Genomic DNA, 26,902 nt, shown 5'->3' on the forward strand with positions numbered 1-26,902 from the left:
GCGTTCCACAGGGCGGGTGCCACTACCGAGAAGGCCCTCTGCCTGGTTCCCTGTAACTTGGCTTCTCGCAGTGAGGGAACCGCCAGAAGGCCCTCGGCACTGGACCTCAGTGTCCAGGCAGAACGATGAGGGTGGAGACGCTCCTTCAGGTATACAGGACTGAGGCCATTTAGGGCTTTAAAGGTCAGCACCAACACTTTGAATTGTGCTCGGAAACGTACTAGGAGCCAGTGTAGGTCTTTCAGGACCAGTGTTATGTGGTCTCGGTGGCCGCTCTCAGTCACCACTGCCGCATTCTGGATTAGTTGCAGTTTCCGGGTCACCTTCAAAGATAGCCCCACGTAGAGCGCATTGCAGTAGTCCAAGAGAGATATAACCAGAGCATGCACCACTCTGGCAAGGCAGTCTGTGGGCAGGGAGGGTCTCAGCCTGTGTACCAGATGGAGCTGATTCTTACACTGAACGTTTAGCCGACTATTGAGATTAAACCTGCCCAGGCTTCTTCAGCTCAGAAAAAGAAAGCAATCCTACTTTATAAACCCTGAATCCTGTTGTTAAAAAGTTGGTTCGTGGAGATGCGGAACTAAGATCCTGCTCTTAGTCAGGAGTCCTATGAAGCTACTTGCACGACACAATAGACATTTTAAGAATCTATTCCCACCACTGCTTTCAAGATTTAGTGAGCTACAGGATTATGTGACTGAAAATTATTAGATTTGAGGAGTGGGTGTGTTTGCTTGAACACTGTTTTGTCAGCACTGAAAGTCCACCCACCAGTTGAGAGACTCTGGGAAGGGGTAAAAATGTTCCCCTACTGAAGAAGCAGGGTCACGAATAGCCCATCTGTCCTCAAAGACATCACGTTCAATACATAATGTATTATTGGCTGTGATAACCAGGGTGACCAGTCTACGAAGCATTGCTCACACTCTTTAATTGGCTTTGTTTGCTCTGAGAGATATCGGCATATAGCCAAATCTGATTGATTATGTAGCATTGTGACATTAGCACATTTGCGTTTTGCTGCCCAGTTGCCTGGAGGTCACTCTAGAAAGAAGCTGTAAGCAGGAAATGAAAACCGTGTTGTCTCAGCAGCAGTGCTTGGGAAATAATAGCAGGAAATAGGTGCTAGAAATAAATAAAATAAATGCCTACATTAAGATGGTGTTGTAGAATAGCAGACCTGTAGATCTGGAAGGGACCACAAGGGTCATCTAGTTCAGTGCTGTGTGAACAGGGATTGGGTTTTTTTTTTAATTATCAAAAGTAGAAAGTACAGAAAACTACATGGGGTAGGAGTTTCTATTCTGCTTGGAAAGCAGTAGTTTTGACTCTGCAATATTATTAAAAACAGGAAACATTTAGCACAGCCATAAATGTTACCTCCTTTTTCAGAGCGGATGGGCAGAGTACAGTGGTACCTCGGGATGCGAACGGGATCTGTTCCGGAGCCCCGTTCGCATCCAGAACAGAATGTAAGACGCGACAGCACGTCTGCGTGTGCTTGGGTCACGTTTCGCCGCTTCCACGCATACGTGTGACGTCATTTTGAGCGTCTGCCGTGCGTGAGCGGAGAAACCCGGAAGTAACGCTCTCCGTTACTTCCGGGTTGCTGTGGAGCACAACCCGAAAGCGCTCAACCTGAAGTGTATTTATCCCGAGGTATGACTGCATTGATGATGATGATGATGATGATGATAATAATAATAATAATAATAATAATAATAATAATAATAATAATAATAAAAATATGCTAGATGTGGATAACCCCCAGTTTATTAGTATCTTTTAATCGTATGGTTCAGTAGGGACTCCAGACAGACAAAAACCTTTAGTTCAGCTACCTGGCAGACGAAGGAAAGAGATGATCCCTCTCCAGATGCCAGTTGAAAGATAGATGTGTCTTTCCGGAGGCTGGACCCTTCCGTCGTACAACTGCTGGTCCTGAAGGGTCCAGGAACAATATATCCCCCCCCCTCCTGGTTTCTCTTTTTGATGCTCAGGAAAAATAAACTGTTTCTGCTTCAAACAGTTTCCATGCTCTACAAAACATGTAGTGAAACAAACCATCATTTCCCTAGCTCTCCACCGCCTGTGGTTTCTTGTATTGCTTATTCCCAGCTAGCTTCTTAGATTATTTTAGGCAACTTTTAAAGTTAGTGGCAAGGTTCTCAAATGTGTTCTAAATTTCAGTTTCATTACTCTTCCACCGGGTTTGCGTCGCCTCTGTTGGTCCCGAGTTGTTTGTTCTTTCGTCTCTTTGCATGCTGCTGTTTTATTTTTAATAAGAAGTGGTTTTCTTCCTGGTTCATGCTGGATGTGACTTAAAAGAAAAGCAAACAAACAAACATTACAATTTCAAGCTCAAGGGAAAATTAAGGCAGAAGGTCAACATTGCTCATGCTCTTTCTTCTAGGTGTGAGGTCGAAAACCGATACCAAGGCAATCCTCTCAAAGGAACGTGCTACTGTGAGTGAAAATGGTTTTTCTTTTGCCTGTACGTAAACTTGGTACTTGTACATCATCAGCTTGCTGCAAATGAGCTCAAAGGCATATAAAAAGGAGAGAACAACATGCTGCTTTCTCTGTTGGCTGCTGCTTATTCTGGAGCTGCTCTCTCTCTCTCTCTCTCTCTCTCTCTCTCTCTCTCTCTCACACACACACACACACACACACAGTCGTACCTTGGTTTTTGAACAGCTTAGTTCTCGAACGTTTTGGCTCCCGAACGCTGCAAACCCAGAAGTGACTGTTCCGGTTTGTGAACTATTTTTGGAAGCCGACTGTCAGATGGGGCACCCGCGGCTTCCAATTGTCTGCAGGAGGTTCCTGCAGCCAACCAGAAGTTGTGCCTTGGTTTCTGAACATTTTGGAAGTTGAACGGACTTCCGGAACGGATTCCATTCAACTTCCAAGGTACGACTGTATGTATATTTGTAGGGGCAACCCCATTCTCTCTGAGTCTGTTCATTCCCTCCCCTTAGTGACTTCCTTTTCTGCCTCCAGTTCTTCTTGCACCCCTCAGTCTGTGTTCCCGCTGCCCTCCACTAATTTCTATTGCCATTTCCTCATGCCAAACACACAAACTGTGCTATATAAATAATGTGTGTTGGTTCTCTAATCCATGGGGTACCTGTGCACCTGTCCCAGGCACCCACAAGTCCTTTCCATGCTGAAATTAGATCTGAAAGCAGCATTCTGTTGTAGCCAACAGAATAGGTTGCAGTGTGTGCTTAGTCGTAGCGTGCAAGTGTGGCTCCTGCGACACTTCCTTGGGTGCCCACAGGTCTAAAATGGCTGGCATCTCCTGGCCTGATCATTTGTGAGAGTCCCCCTTGGAGCGAGGGTCTGTCTCTCTTTCTACTTCCCTAAATGGATGCACCCATAGCTGCCGTTCCTAGGTGAGCTGTAGTTCAGCGTTTTAGACTACAGTTGACAAAGCGGGCTTCAGTCTTGGCTTGAGGGGCTGGTGTTTCAGCTGCAGGTGCAACTGCTATTATATCCAGTTTGCTCTTGCCTTCTCAAAAGGTGGTTAGGAACCTATAGAGGCAAGAAGCAGAAGGGTTCTAGGAAGGAGAGAGGTGCCGTTCACAGGAGAAGAGTGAAGGGAAGGAGAAGGAAGGTGCATGTCTGGGGGAGCTGCAGAGGTGATGGACTTGATACTAAGATTGAAATAGCAAGCTTTAATAGTTGACGGCAAGCTTCTCGTAATGGATATCTGTAAGAAGCTGGTCTAGACAGTTTGGTGGTGCAGAGGCCTGTTTTCACAGCCCATGACATTCAGAAAAGCTGTGCCATATTCTGTCCATAAAAATACATTTAAATAAAGATACTTAGAGATGTGTGTAAGCGGTTGCTGATTTCTTCTGAAGCACCCTGGTCATTATTTTTGCCATTGGATAAAGGATAAGGATCAAAACCCTCCAGTGGAATTAATGGTGTGTTTTTTATTCAGCGCGCGCGCGCGCAGGCACACACATCTCCACCCACCTCACATTTGTAGATGCTTGAAAAGAAGTTAAAAGTTCCGATCCTGCCTGTGGGCTTGCAATCTAATAATAAAGTCAAGTCACATTAATGGAGAGGCTGTAAAAACAGAAGAGGGCCGGTTGGAGCGAGCAGATACGTGTTAAAGAGGCACTTGAAAGCAAAAGAGCGAAAAGAAAAGAAAGATAGCTGTGCGAATGCAAACAGTTTGTTTGCCTGAGCCTATTTTCACCCCACCTTTTCCTCTAATAGATGCTAACAATACAATCATAAACAATTTAAAACGATCAAACAAGGCATTAAAAACCAATTAAAAACTAAAATGCAAACAGAGCGGCAGATAAAAACTAAATGAAGGATTAACCAGATAAATTAAATGCCTACAAGAACAAACAAGACTTAAGGAAGTGGTGAAAAGCCAGCAGAGAAGACGCCAGGTGTTGTACCGTGACCTGAACCCAGCCTCCTTGCGCATTCCCACCAGACAGAGCGTAATGGCGGCGCATGCAACATACTGCAAAAACAACATTCCGCATGTGTGTAGTGCGAGGTTTTTCAGAGGCTTCCCTTGTATTATTCGAGTGATGCTTCAGGAGCCCATTACTATTGTCATCCTTGCTTCATTTGCTGAGCTGAGACGTAGAAAGCAGGTGGCTAGATGGGCCTGCACTGGGTTGGGCCAGGCTATCCTGGGGGCTCTGTGGTCTGCCCTGCATCTGCTTGCACTCGCCCCTCTCTGCCTTCCTGCTCACATGCAAGGGCCAGCCGTGCAACAGGCTCATATTTCTATCGTAAAGGTAAAGGGACCCCTGACCATTAGGTCCAGTCGTGGCTGACTTCTGGGGTTGCGGCGCTCATCTCACTTTATTGGCCAAGGGAGCCGGCGTACAGCTTCCGGGTCACATGGCCAGCATGACTAAGCTGCTTCTGGCGAACCAGAGCAGCGCACAGAAACGCCGTTTACCTTCCCGCTGGAGCGGTACCTATTTATCTACTTGCACTTTGACGTGCTTTCGAACTGCTAGATTGGCAGGAGCAGGGACCGAGCAACGGGAGCTCACCCTGTTGCGGGGATTTGAACTGCCGACCTTCTGATCGGCAAGCTCTAGGCTCTGTGGTTTAACCCACAGCACCACCTGCGTCCCTTATATCCTATGTCCCTTATTTATATCCTAGCAAGTAGCAAACGTCCTGCCTCGGGCTGACTCTGGCTTTATGCCACGGCGGCACCTAACTCCAATTTGTGTACTTTTATATAGACACTCTCCTTATCGACTATCAGTTCACCTTCAGCCTTTCGCAAGAAGATGATCGTTATTACACGGCAATCAATTTCGTAGCGACGCCTGAAGAGGTTAGTAAATTATCCCAATTGCATTTCACGTTGTTTATTAAAATGCCCTGGTTCTCTCTGGCCGACGGTCAGTAGGCTGCATGCAGAGATTGACTCTTCTCTCCCCCCCCGCCCACAACAAGACTGCATGCACGCTCCTTTCAGTGCCAGTTCTGTGCTCATTTTGCACTGTGTGAGAGGCTCCTGCAGTTCTGTTCCTAGCGATGGGGAACTCAAGTTGAGATATATTGATGACCTCAAGGCATACGTGTAATTAGCCGTGGAGTTCGTTGCTGTAATAAATGACTGGTTTTGAATTTTTTAAAATTTAAATTATTTTTAAAACTTGCAGTTACACTGAGAGTCAACTTACAGCGACCGTTGTAATTGATAATTAATACTCCTGCGTTTGAAGTCCTGTGGCCTTGGGGCTGACATTTCTAGGCCAAGGGCTGTATGGCCAGTCCTTGAGGGGACGGTAATATAAGAGTATGTGTCACAGATGTGTAAATGCGGGCATGGTTCTTATTTAAATAAAAAAACACACACACTACTTGAGGAATAGGGGGGTCACAAAAAAACATTTTGGCATAAGCAAGTCAGTTGTTTTTTTGTTTTTGTTTTTACCCCCCCCCCACCAAAACCAACATTTTTTTTTCAATGGACAAATTTGGGAAGGGTCCTCCAGTTTTTACAAAAACCTTTTGACACCACAGTATCACAGGAGGGGGCGGGGCACGTGAGAACAGTTGGTAATTTTAAAAACAAAATAGGTTTTTGAATTTAATTTTGTTTTAATCATGGCAGAATCCAATAATTATTAGGAAGCCACACAACCACACTGATATCACAGCATCACTGTAGAGGATCCATAGGAGCAATATACACTTTTAGTTACAAACGGGTATTTGTCTCAATGCTGTGATCCAGATATATCTGTGATTCCTGCTTTAACCAGTAGGAGGCAGGTGCCTTTTTTGTTTTGTTTTTTAAAAGGGCTAATTGAGAGCTGGTCTAGGAAATGCCTCTTACTTTTTCCTGAAAATAGGTATTCTCTTAAGAAAAGGCGACACAGCCCTGGTTTCAGGAATCACACTGAAATAATGCATTTTGAGGGCAAAGCCCTGGTACATTTGTGCTATGGCTGTACCCTTGCGTCTTTGTAGTTCCAACCCTCTGTGCCTGCTGTTCTTTGCTATTCTGTGTTGACCACTCAGAATGGCCAAGCTCAGTTATTATAGGGAGGGCTAGTCTGACCGTAGTGTGACTGGAATCTCTTAATTTTATCTTGTCTTTCTAGGAAGTCACAGGTTTAGTCTCTGGCCTGCTGCTGCTTGACTTCATATTTGGCATTTTTCTTTGCAGACCATGCTGAAGGAAGGTTAATTTACTTAGTAGTGCTTGCTGTGGCTCCTTGGCACATTGTTATGGAAATGACTTTGGGAATTCCAGAGAACAAGTGTACGCATAACCCAATGTGGGGTTTTCTGCTTGCTTTTTTTAAAGCCTCTTTTTGATTTCTTGTTCTTAATTCTGAATAAAGTGGTATTCTGTGCAACTCAGAACCTTCCTGTCTCATGAACACAGGGTAAAATTGTAGGATTTTGGATTCCATGTTCCCACTTCCTGAAATACAAAAAAAATAAAATGCAAAAATATTTGGCAAACAGAAACTTAACAAGTGCTGTGTTTTAGTGTGTCACAGATAAGCTTGAATCCTATTGGGCTGTTTTAGGGGGATTTTTGGCATGCCTTTGTTCTTGCCCAAGCAGTGCTGACAAAACTTGATGGAAGCTGCTCTCTCTGTGTGTAAGCCATTAATCTGTGCTGCTTTCTTTGTCCCCTGAAATCAGCAAAACAGAGACCTGGACATGTTTATCAATGCTTCTAAAAACTTCAACCTCAACATCACTTGGTCAACAAGTTTTGCAGGTGAGGACAATTCTTCCTGTTTCCAAATGCCCAGTGTCTGAACTAGAAATGTCTGGAAAGCAGTGGTGGCATATTTAAATCAGAGACCAGTGGCCAGATATTTGGCCAGTCCCCCTCTGACCTGGCTCTTTCATTGGCCTTGAACAGCCCAAACTCCTTCCATTGCCTCTTGGCACTCTCCATCCCTCAACTTCCTGCTCCTTGTTGTTCTGCTTCCAGTCTTCCTATTTCCTCCTTAGCTAGACAGATTGTCTTTCTCACACAGTTGGTGCACAGTAACTCAGCCGGGGGCAAGAGGCAGCTCTCAGATCAGGCAGCCAGTTCTGGCTTATAGCCTCTTTATATGCAGATACCCTATGGGTGACTTAGGGATTTAGAAGGCTGCTGTGCCGTGTAATAGTCTGCATATTGAGGCATAACTTCACTCCAAAGATAATCTGAGAAACGAAGTAGAACAGTTTATCCGATTTCCAGATCTTGAATGCTTGTGTTGGCAGCCGAAATGTTAATTTTGTATGCAACAGTCGTTTGTGTGTTTCTTAATCGCAGTAATGAAACTGAGCTCAGTACTGTCTTGTTGAAACAGAATAATTTTCATTGTTTTATCAACTAGCGCTGCTGTATAATTTAAGAGCACCCCTTGTAATGTTACCAAGGATTTGCACAAAAAAGTCTATCTTTATTTCATTTCAGTTATATTTTGGCTTTGCCCCAAGGGCTCCTCTCACCCCAACCCATTAGGCCAACAACCCTTTGAGGTAGATTAGTTTGAGAGGGCTCAAGGCCACCAAGTAAGCCTTGTGTCCAAGTGAGGATTTGAACCTGAGCCTGAAAATCTTCACTCCCGACAGATGAGAATGTTTCTTTTAAAATACTCCCAACAGCTGGCACCCAGGCAGGGGAGGAGATTCCGGTGGTTTCAAAGAGCCAAATCAAGGAGTACAAGGACAGCTTCTCCAATGAGAAATTTGACTTCCGCAACAATCCCAACATCACTTTCTTTGTCTATGTGAGCAACTTCACCTGGCCAATAAAGATACAGGTAAGAGACCCTTCCATTCACATAAGCACTAGGGAATGACTGGAATATATGGGAGCTGTTCTGTATACTCTGTTCTGTTTGTTTGTGTTGATGTCCGATACTGCAACAAATGTTCATGTCCTGTACTGTATGTATTTGTATGCCAGAAGCCATTGCCTATTGCCGTTATCACTCTTTGGCTGTGATCTAACTCACTTTGCAGCCTCAGTGCAATTCAGATTGTGTCGGTTGTTGCTTATGAGATCTCCTGGGTGGCTAAATGCAGTAGGTTTTATGGGGCCACAACATTTTTATTGTCTTTCAACTTGAGATCATTCAGACGGTGCTGGTGGAAGGTCTCCATCTTGAGAAGCAGTCTGTTAGTGCAAACCCCATTTTTAAAAACTTGGACCAGAGTACTTGTATAATGGAATGAACCCTTCCTTCTGCTGTGTGTGCTTTCATCTCCCTTCCCTACCTGGGTTTCCTCCCCTGTGGGGGACTTCTGCAGAACTTCATGCCCGCTGGTGGGCTTCTCTCTCTATCTTCTTCTCCTTTGGCGATCACTCATAGCTGAGTAAGATTGTCTTCCATGAACACCGTCTTAACAGTAGGTCTTTAAGTGACTGTGGAGGTCAATTCTGGATCCACACGTCCTTCCACAGTGGGGACATAGGTTTCCAGGCAGGAGTTGATCACGGTGAGGGTTTGCCAAGCGTGCCTTCCTCTTAGCGCATTTCTCCCTTTTGTCCTGAGTTCGAGCATCTTCAAAGCCCATGATACCTTTAGTGTCCAATTGGAGTGCTTGGAGGCCCGTGCTTCCCAGTTGTCAGGGTTTATACCACATTTTTTGAGATTCGCCTTGAGAGAGTCTTTAAACTTCTTTCGTTGACCAGCAGCATTACGCTTTCCATTGTTAAGTTCGGAATGCCGTTTTGAGACCATGCATGGCGAAAAGCAGTCTGTAAATGCGGCAAACAGAGTAAGAAATATTATAAACAGCAACAAATGGATGCAAATGAATTGGATGTGAAGTTGAAAGGTACACGAAGGACTTAATTAGTGACATGGACGGTGGCTCTGTGACCTTAATCAGTTGGCAGCAGGCGAGCAGGAACTGTGTATCGCTATCCTTGCTAATTAAATCAGTAAGCAAGCCTGGCCAAGAGTTATTTATTCTGAGTGATATCACACTTCCCACTAGCCTTTTTTGTGCAGCCTTCCTTGTTGGTATTGCCAGTCTCCCTGCCAGTGCCCTCCTTTGGCAAGAGCTGGGTGTTGAAAGATGGGTCAAATCCCTGCCCATCAACCCTTTAGGAACTTGGCCTGCCATGTGTTTGAATCCGAACACAGCCGGAGGAACTGTACAGCCAACTCTGCATGTCTGGTCTTGGTCTCTCTCCCTCTGCCCCAAGTTTAGAAGTGGGGTGGAATGTAAAAAATCAAGCCAACTTGTATTATTGAGGGGGCGTTGCAGTTCAACAAGTGGCAGAAATGCCACGTGGGCAATGCCAGACCCTGATGTACATAAAGAAAGGTGTATGTGTGCATTGACTTGGAGAGAGTGAAAAATGTGCATTCCCCGCCCCCAAGGACTCATTGGCAATAATGATAGCCTTTTCCCTCTAAAGCTAATAGCCGAGGCAGGAGATTATTATTTTTTTACTAGCGTTCAGACTGGGGAGAAAAGGGTCCCAATGGAAATTAGGGACCCTCACACCCATTATTAAACTTAAAAAACAAACGAGAAAACCCTGATATGCTTCCAAGTGGCGCATTTAGTGCTGCATGTAGTTTGGCCCACAGTGGAGAACTGAAATAGGATGAAATTACATGTTCAGTGTAATTCCTTTTGTTTTGCTGTTTACCCATTCTTAGTCACTTTCCTTTTCTCTGATTTTAACCTGAAGCCAGTATTTGTATTCTTAATTTGGGCAGCTTAATTAATGTGCTGGCACATTTCCCCTCCTTTGTTAACTGACGTTTAAGTTTTTGTCCTGTTGTGGTGTGTGCCAGATATAAGGCTTTTTAAATCTCTGGGAACAGTCGCCCATTGCAAGAATCCATCGTAGATGTTGGTCCTTTGATCGCTCGCCCTTGTTTGTCCTGGAGTTCCTGTTTCAAGACTTCCTTGTCCTCCTAGCTCTCCTTTCCCCTCTGCCTGGTTTTCTTTAGGAAGCTGCAAGCATATAAATGCTCTTTTGTACGACTGATAGTTGTGCATTTGCCAGTGCTGAGCTCCCACCCTTAAAATATTGCTCCACCTCTCTTCAAAACCACCAGTTGGTTTTAAAAGTATATTGGTGTAGAATGTCCCTCCCTCCCACCCTCCCTCCTTCCCAGCTTCCTTCATTTAAGCAATCTCTTCTATAAAAAGCTCTCTAGAATTCACAGTTAGCAAAATGTAGATCACCGTTCTTTAAAAACTTGAAGTTAGTGTCTGTTTACTGAATCGGTTTGGTTTAAGCCACTTTGGCTTTTGACAGCCACATTGTCAAGTCTGCTTAAGTTTGTCAGCTTCCTTTGGGGAAGACGGGTAAGTTTTTGTTGGATACAGTTTGCCGTCTGCGCTGCAAATGGTTGGTGTTTGTTATAAAAAAAGGGGGTTCATTTCCGATTTAGAAAATTAATCAAGTCTGCAATCGGTTTGTCTTATTTATGGTTTCAGTTTTAATTTAGTTTATTTGGCACGTGCCGTGCGGAATGAGCCTTTCTAGAAATAGAATTGGCAAATTCGTCTTCCGCATGCTGTATTACCACTGTAGGTGTCGATCATCAGCAAAGTAATATATGAGAATGGCAGTTTCATGTTTCAGATCCCCATCCTTCCCCCGCCTGTTGGTTTGCACAGTGGTGAGAGTTGTTACAGGGTGTCGGGATCTCAGAGGGTTAAGCTTGGTGGTTTTTAGAAGCAAAGAAGTTGAGTTGTAGAAACCAGCAGTGGAATTTTACAGATGGCTCTCAGTTCAAACAAGCAAAGTAAAGCGCCCCCCCCCCTTTCTACCTTGGCTCATTTTTCCGCTATATCTGACAAGTTAGTAATGGGAAACACTTCAAATCTCCTTTGATTGTGTTGTGTCAGCAGTTTTACTCGCCAGTGTTAAAGTTCTCCTCCCCGTGTGTGCTAGCGGTTCTGTAGTTTGGTTTGACGTAGTGGCACAAACATCGGAGTCCAAACGGAGCTCATTTGAAAGCTCTGTCAATTGGTGACTGAATGAGAAAGCCTTAGAAGTGGGATGGGCACTCATACTTGACGGTGGTATGTTCTGACCTTACACCCGCAGTGAGGATTGTAAGGTCAGTGGTACTTCTGTTTCCTTGGCAGTGCTACAAGCTGAGTCTCGTGCACAATAATCACTGTTTGAGGGTGCAGGTATTATTAACCATTTTGTTTTACTGATTTGGGTTGCTGTTGCCCTTGAGGTTCCTTCTAGAGAACCTGGAGGGGTTTGAACAATACCAGACCCTCCAAGTTTCCCTATTTTCCAGGAACATCCCTGATTTTCCTATTTTCCAGGAACATCCCTGATTTAGAGAAGCTGTCCTGGTTTCTGATTTGATCCCAGAATGTCCCACTTTTCCTTAGGGCAGGGGTGCCCAAACTTTTTTCAAAGAGGGCCGGATTTGATGAAGTGAACATGCGTGAGGGCCGACCAAAGTTGTTGAGCTTTTTCCACAATTTTGCCCCAAAGTTGCTGAGATTTTCTTAGAATTTTACCCCAGGACATATACTGCCATGGGGGCTGGATTAAATCGACTGGCAGGCCGGATTAGGCCCCCAAAACGGACTTTGAACATGCCTGCTTTAGGATGTCTCTATTTTCACTGGAAAAATGTTGGAGGGTATGGAGTTATCCAACCCCCGAGCCGTCTGAAGTGAATCCTGTATAGGGAAGTTATTGTTCTTAATATTTAAAGTACAAGCTCCATCGTGAAATGCAAATCTCCTGTGCCACTTCCTGGCTTCAGTTGGTAGTGGGAATTGAGTAATTTCGTACTGGGGGTGTGTGCTATTGTCCCTGCAATCAAAATGTTCAGGGAGGCATTGAGATGCAGAATTAAATGAAGGAAGCATCCGAAAGAGGAGCTGTTATAGTGATTAATGACTTCAACTACCCTTACATAGAATGGCTACATATGTCTTCCAGGTGAAATTTCCAGAGGTGAAATTTCTAGATTTCCCGGAGCCAATCAGAGGGACAGTGACCCTGGACTTATACAGTCATGCGGTGGAAGCCGAACGGAATTCGTTCCAGAAGTCTGTTCGACTTCCAAAACGTTTGAAAACCTAATCGCAGCTTCTGATTGGCTGCAGGAAGCTCCTGCAGCCAATCAGAAGCTGCGGAAGCCCTGTTGGACGTTCGTGTTCCAAAAGAACGTTCACAAACCGGAACAATCACTTCCAGATTTTGGGCGTTTGGGAGCCAAAACGTCCGAGTTCCAAGACGTCCGACAACAAAGGTATGACTGTACTTGAGTGGCATCCAGGACTTGGTGTGTGTTGTAAGTGGTGTCAAACATTTGGGTTGAGAAACAGTGTCGGTCAGAGCAAATGATTTCTCCACCCCTCCCTACTTGCACTGAGCTTGTCAGATTGGTTTTGCTTTTTAGAAAATAATAATAATGCAGTGTCACTTTAAAGCTGCAGGGTGAAATTAAGCGAATTTTTATTCAGAGTAATCCTGTTGAATTTAATTGACCCAACTGAGTCATGTTCATTAATTTCAGTGGGTCTACTCTGAGTAGGCCTAGTGTTAAATCCCAACCACACTGGTTTTTTTGGACCAAGGCCAGGCAAGTCCAAAAAAACAACTTGAAATTTAGGGCATACCAAATTGAAACATGTGAAAACCTCTCCTGGTCCACCCCACAATTTGGGGAGTACACAGTCAATGCATACCTGAAGTTCATTTTGTTAAAAGACTTTCCTGGATGTGAATCAGTGAATTATTTTTAAGAAGAGAAGAGGACATAAAGAGTTCAGAGATACAAATTAGGAAATGTGAATTTTAATATGGAAATAAATCTCAGAAGAGATGCATCTAGCCTGTTCAGAGCCAAAAATTATTATAAGAATGTGAGTGATCAATAAACACTATATAAGCTTTTATGATTGGCTTTATCTGCCTGATAAATAACGGTTCAGTTAATTGTTTAATCTTCCTTATAAATTGTTATTTGGGAAAACGTTGCTTTTGTATTGATCTGTTTTCTCTGTCCTGTGATAGCTGCCAACACTATGTGTGTGTGTGTGTGGGGGGGGAGCAGGGGTTAGATATCTTCTGGAAATGGTAAGGTGCAATGATCAAGGTCTGGAAACCAGGCCTTATGAGGAACGGTTGCAGGAGCTGAGTATGTTTAGCCTGGAAAAGAGGAGACTGAGTCAGGATACCATTTTAAGAGCTGTCACATGGAAGACAGAGCAAGCTTGTTTTCTCTTGCTCTGGAGAGTAGGCCTTGAACGAATGTCTTCAAGTTACATGAAAGGAGATTCTTAGTAAACCACAGGAAGAGCTTTCTGAAGGTAAAAACTGTTTGACAGCGGAAAAGACTCACTCAGAAGGTGGTAGACTCTCCTTCCTTGGGGGTTTTTAAGCAGAGGTTGTTTGGCCATCTGTCATGGATGCTTTAATTGAGATTCTTGCATTCCAAGGAGTTGAACTAGATGATCCTCAGGGTCCCTTCTGATTCTACGATTCTATTATTTTATTATTATTTATTGAATTTATATACTGCCCTATACCTGGAGGTCTCAGGGGGGTTCATACCCCTGATGCACTTTATATGTTTCTATAACACTCTCCTCTGCTTCCTGAAAATTGCCTAATGTGTCCTGTAACATTCCCTGCAAAAGCCCCTGTACCAAAAGTGCAAAATCTCAGATTTGGCTGTGAAACAGCAGCAGCAAATCCGAAGTATTACAATAGTAAGATGATGCAACTATAGAACAGGAGCCTCCCTGTAACAAAGTGCTCATCCGAGCAAGCAGCGAAGAACCATCGATCAAAAAGACAGTGGAAATCAATCAAGGAACCTGTCAGAATATAAATGTCTTCACTTACTACTGACAGCTAGAAAGTGACCCAGATGAGCAGGGACCTCGGTTGGGAATTCTGGAGTTGCAGTGCCACCTCGGGAAAAGGGCCCCTGCATGTGCTCCACGCGTTTCGGCCCCCCAGGCAATATCCAGGCTAGAACAAGATCTTAGCAGCTCCTTTATAGACTGAGAATAATATGTGACCTTGCAGCAGCTGGATCGGTGCCGCATAACAGCCCTGGGATGCTTCCATGTGCAACTTGTTCTCCTGCCCTTTAGGATAAGGAAAACAGCGAATAGGCTGGTTCCTTCTGTACAGAGAAAATCCTCCCAGATGAATATAAGCTAATAGCTTGAATGAAGCAGCGCTGGGAGGGAGGAGCAGCTTCCTTCATTGAATGGAAACTTTCCCCCCTCCTTGAGCCCAAGGGAAGGCAAGGGTGGGAGCATGCTTGAAGCTCCTGGTGATCTTGCAAAACCTCGGTGTCAGATGTCAGTGCTGGTTGCTTGCGAGTAACCAGGCAGGACTCTGACCTGTCTTTACCTGGTTTTATTTGGGTGCAAAGCTATTTACAGTGCAGAACCATCAGTTCATGTCTGCCTCAGTCACTAGCAGAATCCGGGAGTGGTCGTTTCCAGGTCCTTCCCCAGCATAAGAGCTTAGTCACCCCCAGCCTTTTCCTTCCTTCTTTGTGTTTTACACCTCTGCGCAAGGTGGGCGACGGAAGAGGCATGCTTCCCTCCTGGCTGGCTTGGCAAGGAGCGGTGCCAAGGCTCCCAGTAGCATCCTCTAGCCCTTTCCCCTCCTTTACCTGGGAGGTGTGGCTTTCCCCACCCTCAGACTGACGAGGTGCGGCACTGGGGCTCCCAGCATCATCCTCTGGTCCCGCCCCCTCTTCCCCACTGGAGGTGTGGCTTTCCCCACCGCAGGAAGAGGAACTGCTTCTCAAGATTTTCAGAGGTTCCCTGTATCCCAACTGCCCCTCTGCCTCCCTTCCCTGTTCCGATGGCAGTCCCCTGACACTTGGCCTTATCTACCCTGTTCCTGATGTCATGTATGAAATCAGATGTAGGGTTGGTGGTTGTGGCTACCCCAAAATGGCCTGGCCGGCCAGGTTTGGCCCTTGAGCTGGAGGTTCCCTACCGTTGGTCTCCACTGAGTGGAACTTGGTGTCCTTCTGCCCTTCAACGCAAGTTTCCTACTGCCACCGTTCTTCCCCCAGCTCATTCCCGCACAGAATCAATTGAAGCATTTGTTACATCTATGCGACAAACTCTCAAGAAGTTCAGCACAAACATTTTGTAGCCTGATTGCAACGATGGAAAATCTACCGCAATCTATTTTTAGGAGTAGAGTTAGGTAGCAAATTGCTGGATGCAGTAAATGAGGATGAAACGGAACAATGGGATGCAGGGTGGGGAGGGGAGAGAAGGCGAAAAAGTTGTTAGCCTGTACCTTGATATGTGAAACGGCATCCATAGTGATCCAATAATATGTGCTTGTGTGACAGCCCAAGAAAAGAGCTGTCTCTCTCGTTCAGAAACAATTGAAGCGTTGGGGAATGTGCTCACGGCAGAATACTTAAAAGAAGCGGCAAAGGTAAAGCTGCAATGCACCGGACCAAAATTCAGATGTCAAGTGCACAGCTTGGTCACCGACAACGCTGCCAGTGCAGCGAAAACGAGAAGCAGCCAGGGAAGGAAAAGAACAAAAGTCTTGAACGTGCATCTTTCAGAGACTCAAATACGCGTGTAAAAAGAGTTCTGCTGGATGAGAGTACATATCTTGCCCAGCGCATCACCTGTAGAGATCATGCATTGGAGGTTCCCTTCCTGTCCTTTCCATGCAGACCCTCGAAATTCTGCTTTTGAGAGTCCTCCAACGCATTATCAGACCATGACATAATCTTTCTGGTAAAACAGGCCGTGCATTTCCTTTATATTTGTTAAGGCTGTCTTTGAATTTGGGCTGTTTCAAGGTGAAACGCCCTTCCATCTGTCCCCATTTAACCATTGGGATATACCTTATGCCTCGCTGGGTAAACGGTAGAGGGGACCCATGACAGTTAAGTCAGTCCAGTTGCGGACGACTCTGGGGTTGCAGCGCTCATCTTGCTTTACTGGCCAAGGGAGCTGGCGTTTGTCCACAGACAGTTTTTCTGGGTCATGTGGCCAGCATGACTAAGCCGCTTCTGGCGAAACCAGAGCAGCACACGGAAACGCCATTTACCTTCCCGCCAGAGCAGTACCTATTTATCTACTTTCACTTTGACATGCTTTCGAACTGCTAGGTTGTCAGGAGCAGGGACTGAACAACGGGAACTCACCCCATCGCAGGGATTCGAACTGCCAACCTTTCAATTGGCAAACCCTAGGCACAGTGGTTTAGACCACAGTGCCACCCGCATCCTCACTGGGTGCTTCATTCCAAATAGGAAGTATCTTGTTCTACCTTTGAGAACCGAGCATACCCAAGCCAATAGTAGTTCACATGGCAGTAGTTTTACCAAGTGATGAGTGCTGTTTGCACGGTCACTTCCGTGAGGTCATATTTCCTTCTGTTGCTCTTCGTTATGCTGTCACGCTAAAATGAAAAGTCATGGCTCAACCCACTCCCTTCTTCATATGGAGTTATGGGGGAATGCTGCCCCACTGGGAAGAAAACCGCTTTTGCCAACTTCTTTTGTCCAAATGGTGTTTGGACAATACTGCAGAGCCACCAGCTGTCCCTTTGTCATTCCCCCCCCCCCCAGCAAACCAGGGAAATTGATGTTGCATCTTTCTTTGTAGAAAGTCGAACACCAGGCTACTTCTGGGCACATGCAAATGCTACCCTAATAAACTGCCGCTGGGAGCAGACCTTGGAATGGTTAGGTTGCAAGATCCTAGGAGATCTGAGTCTTCAGTTTTACTTGTGCTTCAGCTAATAGATCTCCTGTGCCAGCTGAACAATCGTCAATAGTATTGTTAAAGCAAAATGAGTCTAAAACAAAGAAATGCAGTTAATTTTGCTGCTAATGGGAGCCCCCTTTTTAAAAGGCAGAATAATTTCTAGTTGCCAACTGGAGCAGATCTTGCAGCATCCAGGAAACAGTACTGTACTTCATGCTGCTTCAGAATTAAATACTCTCTTTCCTCCCGTGGCATGGATTTCATCTGCGCTGTGCCAGAAAAGGCAAATTGTATGCTGCTGGTTTTTCTGTTGAACTTTATCTCCTGTAGTTTGACTTGTATTAATGCTTCTTGCCAATTAGCTTCTGGGGCTAATGCTAGGGATGGATCAGTCTCTCACTCATAAGTCTTTTGTCCCATTTCTGCATTAATCTGCAGTGTTTCGGTAAAAGGGGGGGGGGAGGAATCTGCACCAAATGTCACACTCTGTATTTAAATATGTATTTTATCTCAAAATATGCATCTAGATATTATTATTCCTATTTTTTTTAAGTAATTTAGTTTGTATCCCACTGTTCCTCCCAAAGGAGCCCAGGGCGGTAAACAACAAACAACATCAGCCTCTTAAAAACAATCCCAGTGCAGATGCAGACTGGGAAAGGTTTCTACTTAAAAAGCTTGCTGGAATGGGAAGGTTTTTAGTGGGTGCCGAAAAGATAACGGAGGTGGCTCCTGGCTAATGTTTAATGGGAGAGAATTCCAAATTGTAGGTGGTCCTCCTGCTAAGATGGTTTCTGCCAAGCCGAGTACAGTGATCAGCTTGGGTATAAAAGGGGTGAGGTGATAATATGGATATTTTATCTCAGTGTATGCATTTCCAAATGCATTTCATTTTAAAATACACATTTGCTAACTTACTTGAGCCGCTGAGTGTGCCACAAGATTTTGAGAAGTGGAAAACCCAAAGAGGAAATTACACTACGATCTGTACATTAGCTTGGGAGATGCTGATCACGTTCGTTTGCATCAGGATTTGGAGAAATCAAACCGCTCAAGCTTCTCTAAACCAATATACAGGGTGCTGTCTCTGGCCCCCCTTGGGGATTGCCTCTCGCCAACTGAGCCTCCATAGCTTTAAAAGCCTTCAGAAAAAGCTTTGTTCCGTAGGATGGGGAGCAGGGTTTTTTCCATGACGGCCCCGTGGAATACTTTGTCTAGGGACGTTGGCCTATTTCCAACCGCAAGGTTTCAGTCTTGTCATCCAAGTAGGTTTTTGGGGGGGGGGGGTTCATTGGCATGAGATTGTATTGATACGGTAAGCTATGTTGATACACAATTTATCATGAGCTGCTTTTCTTGAGAGAGGTGGGGGGCAGAGAGAAAGAACAAAAACGATGCGTAAGGACATCACAAGAGCCCTGCTGGATCAGGCCAGAGGCCCATCTATAGTCCTAGAATCAAAGAAGGGACCCAAGGGTCATCTAGTCTAACCCCCTGCAATGCAGAAATTGTTTGGCCCAGCATGGGACTTGAACCCACGACACTAAGATTAAGAGTCTGATAGTGGAGGTGGTCATTGATAGTTCTTCTCCAGGAATATATCCCACCCAATACTGCCTCTTGGGAAAGCAAATTCCATGGTTGTACCATGTGAAAAGTAGTTTCTTCTGTCTCTTCTGAATCTCCCAACGTTCACCTTCACTGGATGTCCCCGAGTGTGTTAAATGAAATAAATTATCCTATTACTTTTGTAAAAAAAAAAGGTAACAGAAACCATGCAGGCAAGCATCCTAGCCCGATTCTAACATCTTTGCTGCCAAACAGCAGATAATTCAAACCAGCTTCGTTGAACAAACACGCATGAGATCCAAGAGGAGGGTTGTTGTTTTAAAGGTTTGTCAGGAAGTCTCCTTGCTTGAACTCCAATCCTTAAACTCTGCCTGTGGAAACAGTGAGTCATATATACTTTTAAAATTAAGACTCCCCCCCACCCCGCAGCCAATTTTGTTCCATGTGAATTCTACCTACCTACTGCAGCGAGTCTGACTACTTAAGCTGTGAAGAGCTTTCCCTAATAGCTGTTGTGGTTTAAGTAATCCAGAACACATTCTGCTTCCACTAAAGGAGAAATGAAATGGCTAAGTAAAGAAGGAATGGCTCCTTTTCAAAAACGTCTCTTCTGCACCAGCAACAAGGACCAATCAAGACTTTCCCTGGGTTTTCTCTGAATGCAGCTAAGGGGGCATTCCAGAGGCCAATATCTCCCCCCTGGCAGCAGCCTGTGGCTGTAGGTGTGTGTATGTATGTGTGAAATCTCTTTCAGGTCATTTCATTGTATAGCAAAGGCTCTTGCAAATGAAGTGCAAGAAAATTCCAGTGCATATTGCACGATGGGATATTCTTTCTGATTTAAGGAGCAGGTAGTGCCCCTTGTTATGAGGGGGTGGGGTGGGGTGGGGCAGATCTCTAAATTCAGTGAAGGGTCAGAATTTGAGCAGACTCATAAATTCCTGAATTTCTCAAGGACTGGGAAATAACATCACCTAACTTCTGATCGCTAAAGAATTGAAGCTTTTGAATTATGGTGCTGGAGGAGACTCTTGAGAGTCCCATAGACTGCAAGAAGATCAAACCTCTCCATTCTGAAGGAAATCAGCCCTGAGTGCTCACTGGAAGGACAGATCCTGAAGCTGAGGCTCCAATACTTTGGCCACCTCATGAGAAGAGAAGACTCCCTGGAAAAGACCCTGATGTTGGGGAAAATGGAGGGCACAAGGAGAAGGGGACGACAGAGGACGAGATGGTTGGACAGTGTTCTTGAAGCTACCAGCATGAGTTTGACAAAGCTGTTGGAGGCAGTGGAAGACAGGAGTGCCTGTCGTGCTCTGGTCCATGGGGTCACGAAGAGTCGGACACGACTAAACGACTAAACAACAACAAACTTCTTCATGAGGCCAGCCTGACGATGGCGGGTCATTGAAGAAACAGTGGTTGTGATGGCTACCCATTACCCCTCAATGGAAGTCATCAACCAGGAACAAGACCTTGCCAGGCACAGAGGGAGGTTGCCAGGATAAAGACGGGGGTGTGATGTCACCGCAGAAAAAGAGGAGAGGGTGCCCTTTTACGACAGAAGTTTAGGGAGCAGGGCTTTCTGGGGAGAAGCAAGAAGGGGGAGGAACTCCATGCAGGGACTGATGGGAAGCAGCCATAATGACTGTCTGGAGTGTGCGGTTGCAAAGAGACATGGGAATGGCATTTAGGGTGCCCCTGAATCCCATGCTGTAATGCTGGGAAGGACGATATATGTGCTGTGCACTCTCTCCCCATAAAACTCAGGTGTAAATATGCATGAATAAACCATATTTCCTGAAGGTGCCAGTTTGCGCTTGCCTTGGTGTGTCAGTGGAAACCAGTGGCGTAGCGTGGGTTGTCAGCACCCGGGGCAAGGCAAGTAATTTGCGCCCCCTAACCTGTGGATTTGCGCTCCCTAACCTGTGGATTTGCGCCCCCTAACTCTAACCCCCAGATGTTGTGCCCGGTGCGGCCCCCCCTGCACCCCCCACGCTACGCCACTGGTGGAAACGCAACCCTGGTTAAGTGCCAAGACCCTGGAATCTCTTGCTACCGCTCAGCAGAGATTGGGGCGGCTTGTAACAATATGTATAATGTAAAACCAGTATTTATTCTCATGTTCTTTGCCCTATCTCTGCCTTTCATCCCTCAATGCATAGCCAGGATTGTATGTACACAGGGAACCCAAATTCTGTGAAATGTAAAAAATGCAGATTGCCAAAAAAAGAAAATAAAAAGACACTATTTTCTTACTCCTCCACCCCAAATTCTGGTTTTGTAGTAATGGGAGGGTCAACTCCACCTCTGAGCACTGAAGTCTACATTCAGCCATACCTCACCACCGATGTCTGAAATTTGCCCACACTTATTGAGTCAGTGCTACATCATGAAAAGGGATATAAACTTGTTGGTTTGCTTTTTTCTTTAAAGGAAGCTGATCTTCTCAAGAAGCTGAACTATGCCCTGTTTTCCGTATCCTGTTCTCCTCCTGTAGAATCCTAGCATTTGGGTAGTCTTGCACATGATAGATTTTTCTCATGTGGAACCTATCATTTTGTCCCGGAATGCATCATCCCCTAGTTCTAACCTTCAACTCCTGTTGAGACCCTCATCTATGGTGTGTTCACACTTAAAATGTCATGGTGAAAGCCAATAGCTGTTATGGAGGTCATTCTTGGGCCCTGGGCTCTGAGGAATTGTGATCTATCCTCTTGTCCAGAATCAATAAAATATAACACTACAAGGCTCTCAAAAGATAGAGTAAGGATTGTTCTTACTCAAAGTTCTTCAAAGTTTGTCCCCAGTGTAATCATTGTTTGGAGGACTTTTGTGGAGCAATTCAATCCCCCATAATTTAATAAAAGTGTAATAACCGGAACCTTTTTTGGCTAACACCCACCACACAAAGTATCAAAGAATTTACATTTATTGATTTGGGAAGAGATATTCCGCAGGCAGAATGGTTCTTGATTTGTTTCTTCTTACAGGTTAATGGTTCACCCTTGCCTTTTCTCAGCCTCAAAAATTCAACCAAGAAGACCTGATTTCTTTTAAAAAATAATATAAGTGGAAATCTAAGTCTCCAGCTGCTGCTGAACCGCCCTGAGGTGAAGGGCAGTATTAAAATTTTCCCTTTTACAATGCACTGTCAAAAACCAAAATGAATGATCTTGACAACTTTTGGCATGGCTTGGGAAATACCTAGGCAATTTGTTTTTCAATAGAAAGTTGAGCAGCAGCTTTGTATTCAAACACAGCTCTGAGGTTTGTTTGGCTTCATTCTTCTGAACATTAGAACTCAGGAAATACAGGTGGCAGGAAAGAAAACAGATGGATTTCATACAAAGCATGCATGGTGTATTTTTCTGTTTGTTTTATCTGTCTGGAAAGTCTGGGTACTTTTCAACCTTGTGGGTCTCTGTGTGCTTTTGTGTGGTATTTTAATTTGTTTTGGCATCCCATTTTTTTCTGAAATAGGAACCAGAGAATCCTGGAAGCTTCTTTTCTTTTCCTTTTTGCACCGCTGGATCCAAAACAGCTGATTTGGTCTCTAATTTGTTGAAATGAAATACACAGTGCTTACTGGCCTAATAACTTGCAAAATGAGCTTCCATGATGTTGGTGGGTTAGGTTGCTGCTTTCTCTAACTGTAAATCAACTTCTGGTCCACTCAAAACAAGACTTGCAGAAGGAATGAGTGCAGTTCCTCTTTTACTGCTAAGTGTGTCGGTCTTCTCAGTTCTGCTTGGTAGTATATTAACTCGCACTTGATTCCATCGTTTCAAGCTGCTTGCGGGACCCCAAGTTCAGGCAAATGTGAGTTCTTGAAAATGGATATCTGTCAGAACATGCCCATTTGATCTGAAGCAGGAATACATGCTGTCTAGGCCGGGCAGAATTTGTACTACAGTGAATAACATCTGTTGGAGATGTGGTGACATTGAAGCAGTTCAGCTCCACATTTATGGATGATGTCCAGAGAGAGAGAAAGAGAGCGCGCGCGAAAACATTGGAAATCAATTTTGACTTGTGTGTGCAGTTGTGCATTCATACTACATCCATTGTTCTGTTTTTGTTGTTTAAAAAAAGACAGCTATCTTATCTCGGAATATTAATATGTCTTTTAACAACTGCTACAATGGCAGTAGGGACGTCTGTCAAGACTGGCCCGTACGGGCAGGGGTACCTTTACCTTTACCTTTACAATGGCAGTAAGTTTTATAAATGGGGAGGGAGTTCTGCCATCCATAGCATGGCTATTCAGGGTTTGTGATTGGGTGTGTATGGTAAAAATAATGGACACTCTGAGAGATAGAAAAGGAGGACAAGTAGATAATGTTTATTAAAACATCATCATCATCATCATCATCATTAATATATTGCCCTATACCCGGAGGTCTCAGGGCGGTTCACAGAATAAAATCAAAATATAAAACCACAAAATACATAATCAAAATAAAAACAACAATCCAATAACACCCCCCCCCAAAAAAAACCACATTTTAAAAGGGCATAGGATGTCAATCAAATCAGCCAAAGGCCTGGTTAAAAAGGAACATTTTTGCCTGGCACATAAAAGTGTATAATGAAGGTGCCAGGCGAACTTCCCTGGGGAGAACATTCCAGAAAAGCCACTGCAGAGAAGGCCCTGTTCTTCTGTTGCCACCCTCCAGACCTCTCAAGGAGGAGGCACATGAAGAAGGGCCTCGGAAGATGATCTCAGGGTAGATTCATATGGAAAGAGGCGGTCCTTGAGGTATTGCGGTCTTGAGCCTTTTAAGCTTTATAGGTCAAAACCAGCACTTTGAATTGAGCCTGGGAAAAATGGGTAGTCAGTGCAGTTGGACCAGGATGAGCAACCTAGCCTCTGAATTCTTCACCAGCTGACATTTCTGAACTGTCTTCAGAAGCAGCTATGTGCTCAGATGATAAAGTACAAGAAAATGGTTCATCATTTGCATTAGAAGTGTTACAAAGATGCTTTAATATGTAAAAGCCTTCTGTGACCTGAATTGTAAAAACAAAAGTAATCTCGTATTTCAAAACAATAAATAAGAAGAATGCTTCCCTCAAATTCTCTCCAGTTTTTCCTGCCATATTTTAATCTTCATATGAGGATCTAAGAATCAGGAGGAGGCTGTCTCTTGGTCCTGTCCCTGGAGACTTGGAATGAATGACACAGTGGTGACATCCTGCTTAAAAGACCAGGACTGGCTCGCCAGCTTTCATATTGGTGCCAAACTTGGGCTAGGGTGGCTGTCGTCCTGCAATCTTGGAAACGCAGCAGCTGCTTTGAGTAAAATTGACAGAGGTCTGTGCAAGCCTGTTTGTGCCTGAAGTCTTCAGAGGAGTCGCTGCCCAGGGGCAAGGGAGGAAAGCAATGGGTGGGAAGGTCTGCAGTCCCGGTCGAAGATTGTTTGCAAATATTAGCAGGTGGTGGTGAGGATCTCAGTGATACAGCAGCATCAGGACCTGGGACAGCACACTGTGAGCGCTCCAGGCAAGGTGAAAGCTAAGGGCTGGAGCCTGAGAGCAGGTATCTCAGCATGTTGCTGCAATGGCACTGCCTGGCAGTCTGCTGATGGTTTATCGTTGTTGTTGTTGTTTAGTCATTTAGTTGTGTTCGACTCTTTGTGACCCCCTGGACCAGAGCACGCCAGGCACTCCTGTCTTCCACTGCCTCCCGTAGTTTGGTCAAACTCATGCTGGTAGCTTTGAGAACACTATCCAACCATCTCGTCCTCTGTTGTCCCCTTCTCCTTGTGCCCTCCATCTTTCCCTACATCAGGGTCTTTTCCAGGGAGTCGAGTCTTCTTATGAGGTGGCCAAAGTATTGGATCCTCAGCTTCAGGATCTGTCCTTCCAGTGAGCACTCAGGGCTGATTTCCTTCAGAATGGATAGGTTTGCTCTTCTTGCAGTCCATGGGACTCTCAAGAGTCTCCTCCAGCACCATAATTCAAAAGCTTCAATTCTTCGGCAATCAGCCTTCTTTATGGTCCAGCTCTCACTATGCTGCTGAAAAGAGTTTTAGACCTCGCCTCCCAGGGGATTTGCTCTCAGTTAAAGGGCCATGCGGGACGCAGGTGGCGCTGTGGGTTAAAGCCTCAGTGCCTAGGACTTGCCGATCGAAAGGTTGGCGGTTCGAATCCCTGCGGCGGGGTGCGCTCCCGCTGCTCGGTCCCAGCGCCTGCCAACCTAGCAGTTCGAAAGCACCTCCGGGTGCAAGTAGACAAATAGGGACCGCTTACCAGCGGGAAGGTAAACGTCGTTTCCGTGTGCGGCTCTGGCTCGCCAGAGCAGCGATGTCACGCTGGCCACGTGACCCGGAAGTGTCTCCGGACAGCGCTGGCCCCTGGCCTCTTGAGTGAGATGGGCGCACAACCCCAGAGTCTGTCAAGACTGGCCCGTACGGGCAGGGGTACCTTTACCTTTACCTTTAAAGGGCCATGCACTACTTTAAGAGGTGTTCACTCTAGGGAGGCTTCCGTAATGGAAAAAAGTGGGAAGACTGGAACTGAGGAAGTTGCTAGGGAGGAGTCAGTAACTGAGTATTTTGGGCAGGAAACATCAAGAGCAGGACAAAGAGCATAGTTCTACTCTTTACTTCTCTGCAAGAGGGATTGCCTTGATAGTCATTGCTGAGGATGGTTCAAGGGGAGGTCTTTTATGTTGCAGGATTCCCCCTTCTGAGAGGGCCCAGGTTTAGACCCTGAACCCATATTGTTTTAACTTGAATGGCTTCCTAACCACTACACCATCTTGATCCTCTTCTGTACTGTGGTTTCTGAGCATTAGGGAGGTTTTTGTGGTTGTCAGAGCTTTAGCGCAATAAATTAATGTGTGCTCAGACATGAATAGAGCATGAGAGAGAGAAGTTGTAGCGTATTGATTACGTTCCTGTAGTTCTAAGCAATGCATGTTTATTACCCTGCTGTTCTATTTGTGGTTTTAATATGGCACCATGTTTTTATTGTTTTGTGTGTTGTAAGCCTCTTGGGTACCTGGTAGAATGGTGGGGTATCAAATATGTCAACAATGCACCACTTTTAAGTGACAGGTTGCTGTGTTAACACTATCTAAATGGAGCAGGATTTCATTATTATGTTAGCCCTGGAAACGGAATAGCTTATTTGCAACATGAGTTTCTGAATGCAACAACAAATAATTCATTTGCTTTTTCTTCTCTACAGATTGCATTTTCACAGCACAGTAACTTTATGGACCTGGTACAATTCTTTGTCACCTTTTTCAGGTAATCTTCTACTCTAAATAACTAAAATATTTTACTGTTAGTATCAAAAGCCTTACTGAAGTCAAGATACACTATGTCCACAGCATTCCCCTGGTCCACCAAGCTTGTAACTCCATAAAAAAAGAAAGAAAGAGAAAGAAATGAGATTCATCTGGCATGACTTGTTTTTGAGAAACCCATGCTGGGTTTTAGTAATCTCAGCATCCTTTTCTAAGTGCTTAAAGACTGACTGTTGAGCTATTTGAATAAGGGTTTGTCCTTTGTTCCTATGCCATATTACAATCCTTTATCAGTAGAATCATAGAATCATAGAATCATAGAGTTGGAAGAGACCACAAGGGCCATCGAGTCTAACCCCCTGCCAAGTAAGAACTGAGGTTTTTTAAAAAGGGATTTACTGTGGTAGGTGGGTAGCGTGAACTGGGGTTGGATCCTGGAAATTACAGGCTGGTTAGCTTAATGTCTGTAGCAGGGAAAGTGGTGGAAAGTATTGCTAAAGATAAAATAGTCTAGCATATAGAAGAACAAGCTTTGCTGAAGTACAGACAGCATGGCTTGTGCAAAGGGCAAGTCCTGTGCTATGAACCTATTAGAGTTCTTGGGGAGTGCAGGAAGCAAGGAACAGATGCATGTCTTCAGCATATGAGAGAAACTAGGGGCCAGATTCAACTAACCCAGTGTGCTAGCGGAACCTAGTGGTAGAAATCCAGCTGTTGCAATGGGGCTTTTCCCACACATTCACCCATCTATTTTGGGGAACCCCAGAAGAGAATGTGAGAGGAGGAGACACTTGAGATATGTTTTTAGGTTCTACCCCATTCATTCACTGTGATTTGTTTCAATTATTTTTAATGCTGAATTTTAAATTGTTG

The 26,902-nt window shown here is 44.9% G+C and overlaps 1 protein-coding gene across 3 annotated transcripts in view; it reads left to right on the forward strand.

Annotated features, from left to right (window-relative positions):
- ATRN (attractin) overlaps window positions 1–26,902 on the forward strand; it is a 160,395-nt gene that overhangs the window by 91,429 nt on the left and 42,064 nt on the right. For all 3 annotated transcript variants that reach the window (XM_083756248.1, XM_083756250.1, XM_083756249.1), the window contains exons 21-25: window positions 2,417–2,469; window positions 5,247–5,341; window positions 7,174–7,252; window positions 8,137–8,294; window positions 25,969–26,030. In XM_083756248.1, coding sequence (XP_083612374.1) covers window positions 2,417–2,469; window positions 5,247–5,341; window positions 7,174–7,252; window positions 8,137–8,294; window positions 25,969–26,030 — 447 coding nt within the window. The remainder of the gene's footprint in view (window positions 1–2,416; window positions 2,470–5,246; window positions 5,342–7,173; window positions 7,253–8,136; window positions 8,295–25,968; window positions 26,031–26,902) is intronic.

Source organism: Podarcis gaigeae (assembly GCF_964106915.1).
Source record: "Podarcis gaigeae genome assembly, chromosome: 9".
Classification (NCBI taxonomy): domain Eukaryota; kingdom Metazoa; phylum Chordata; class Lepidosauria; order Squamata; family Lacertidae; genus Podarcis; species Podarcis gaigeae.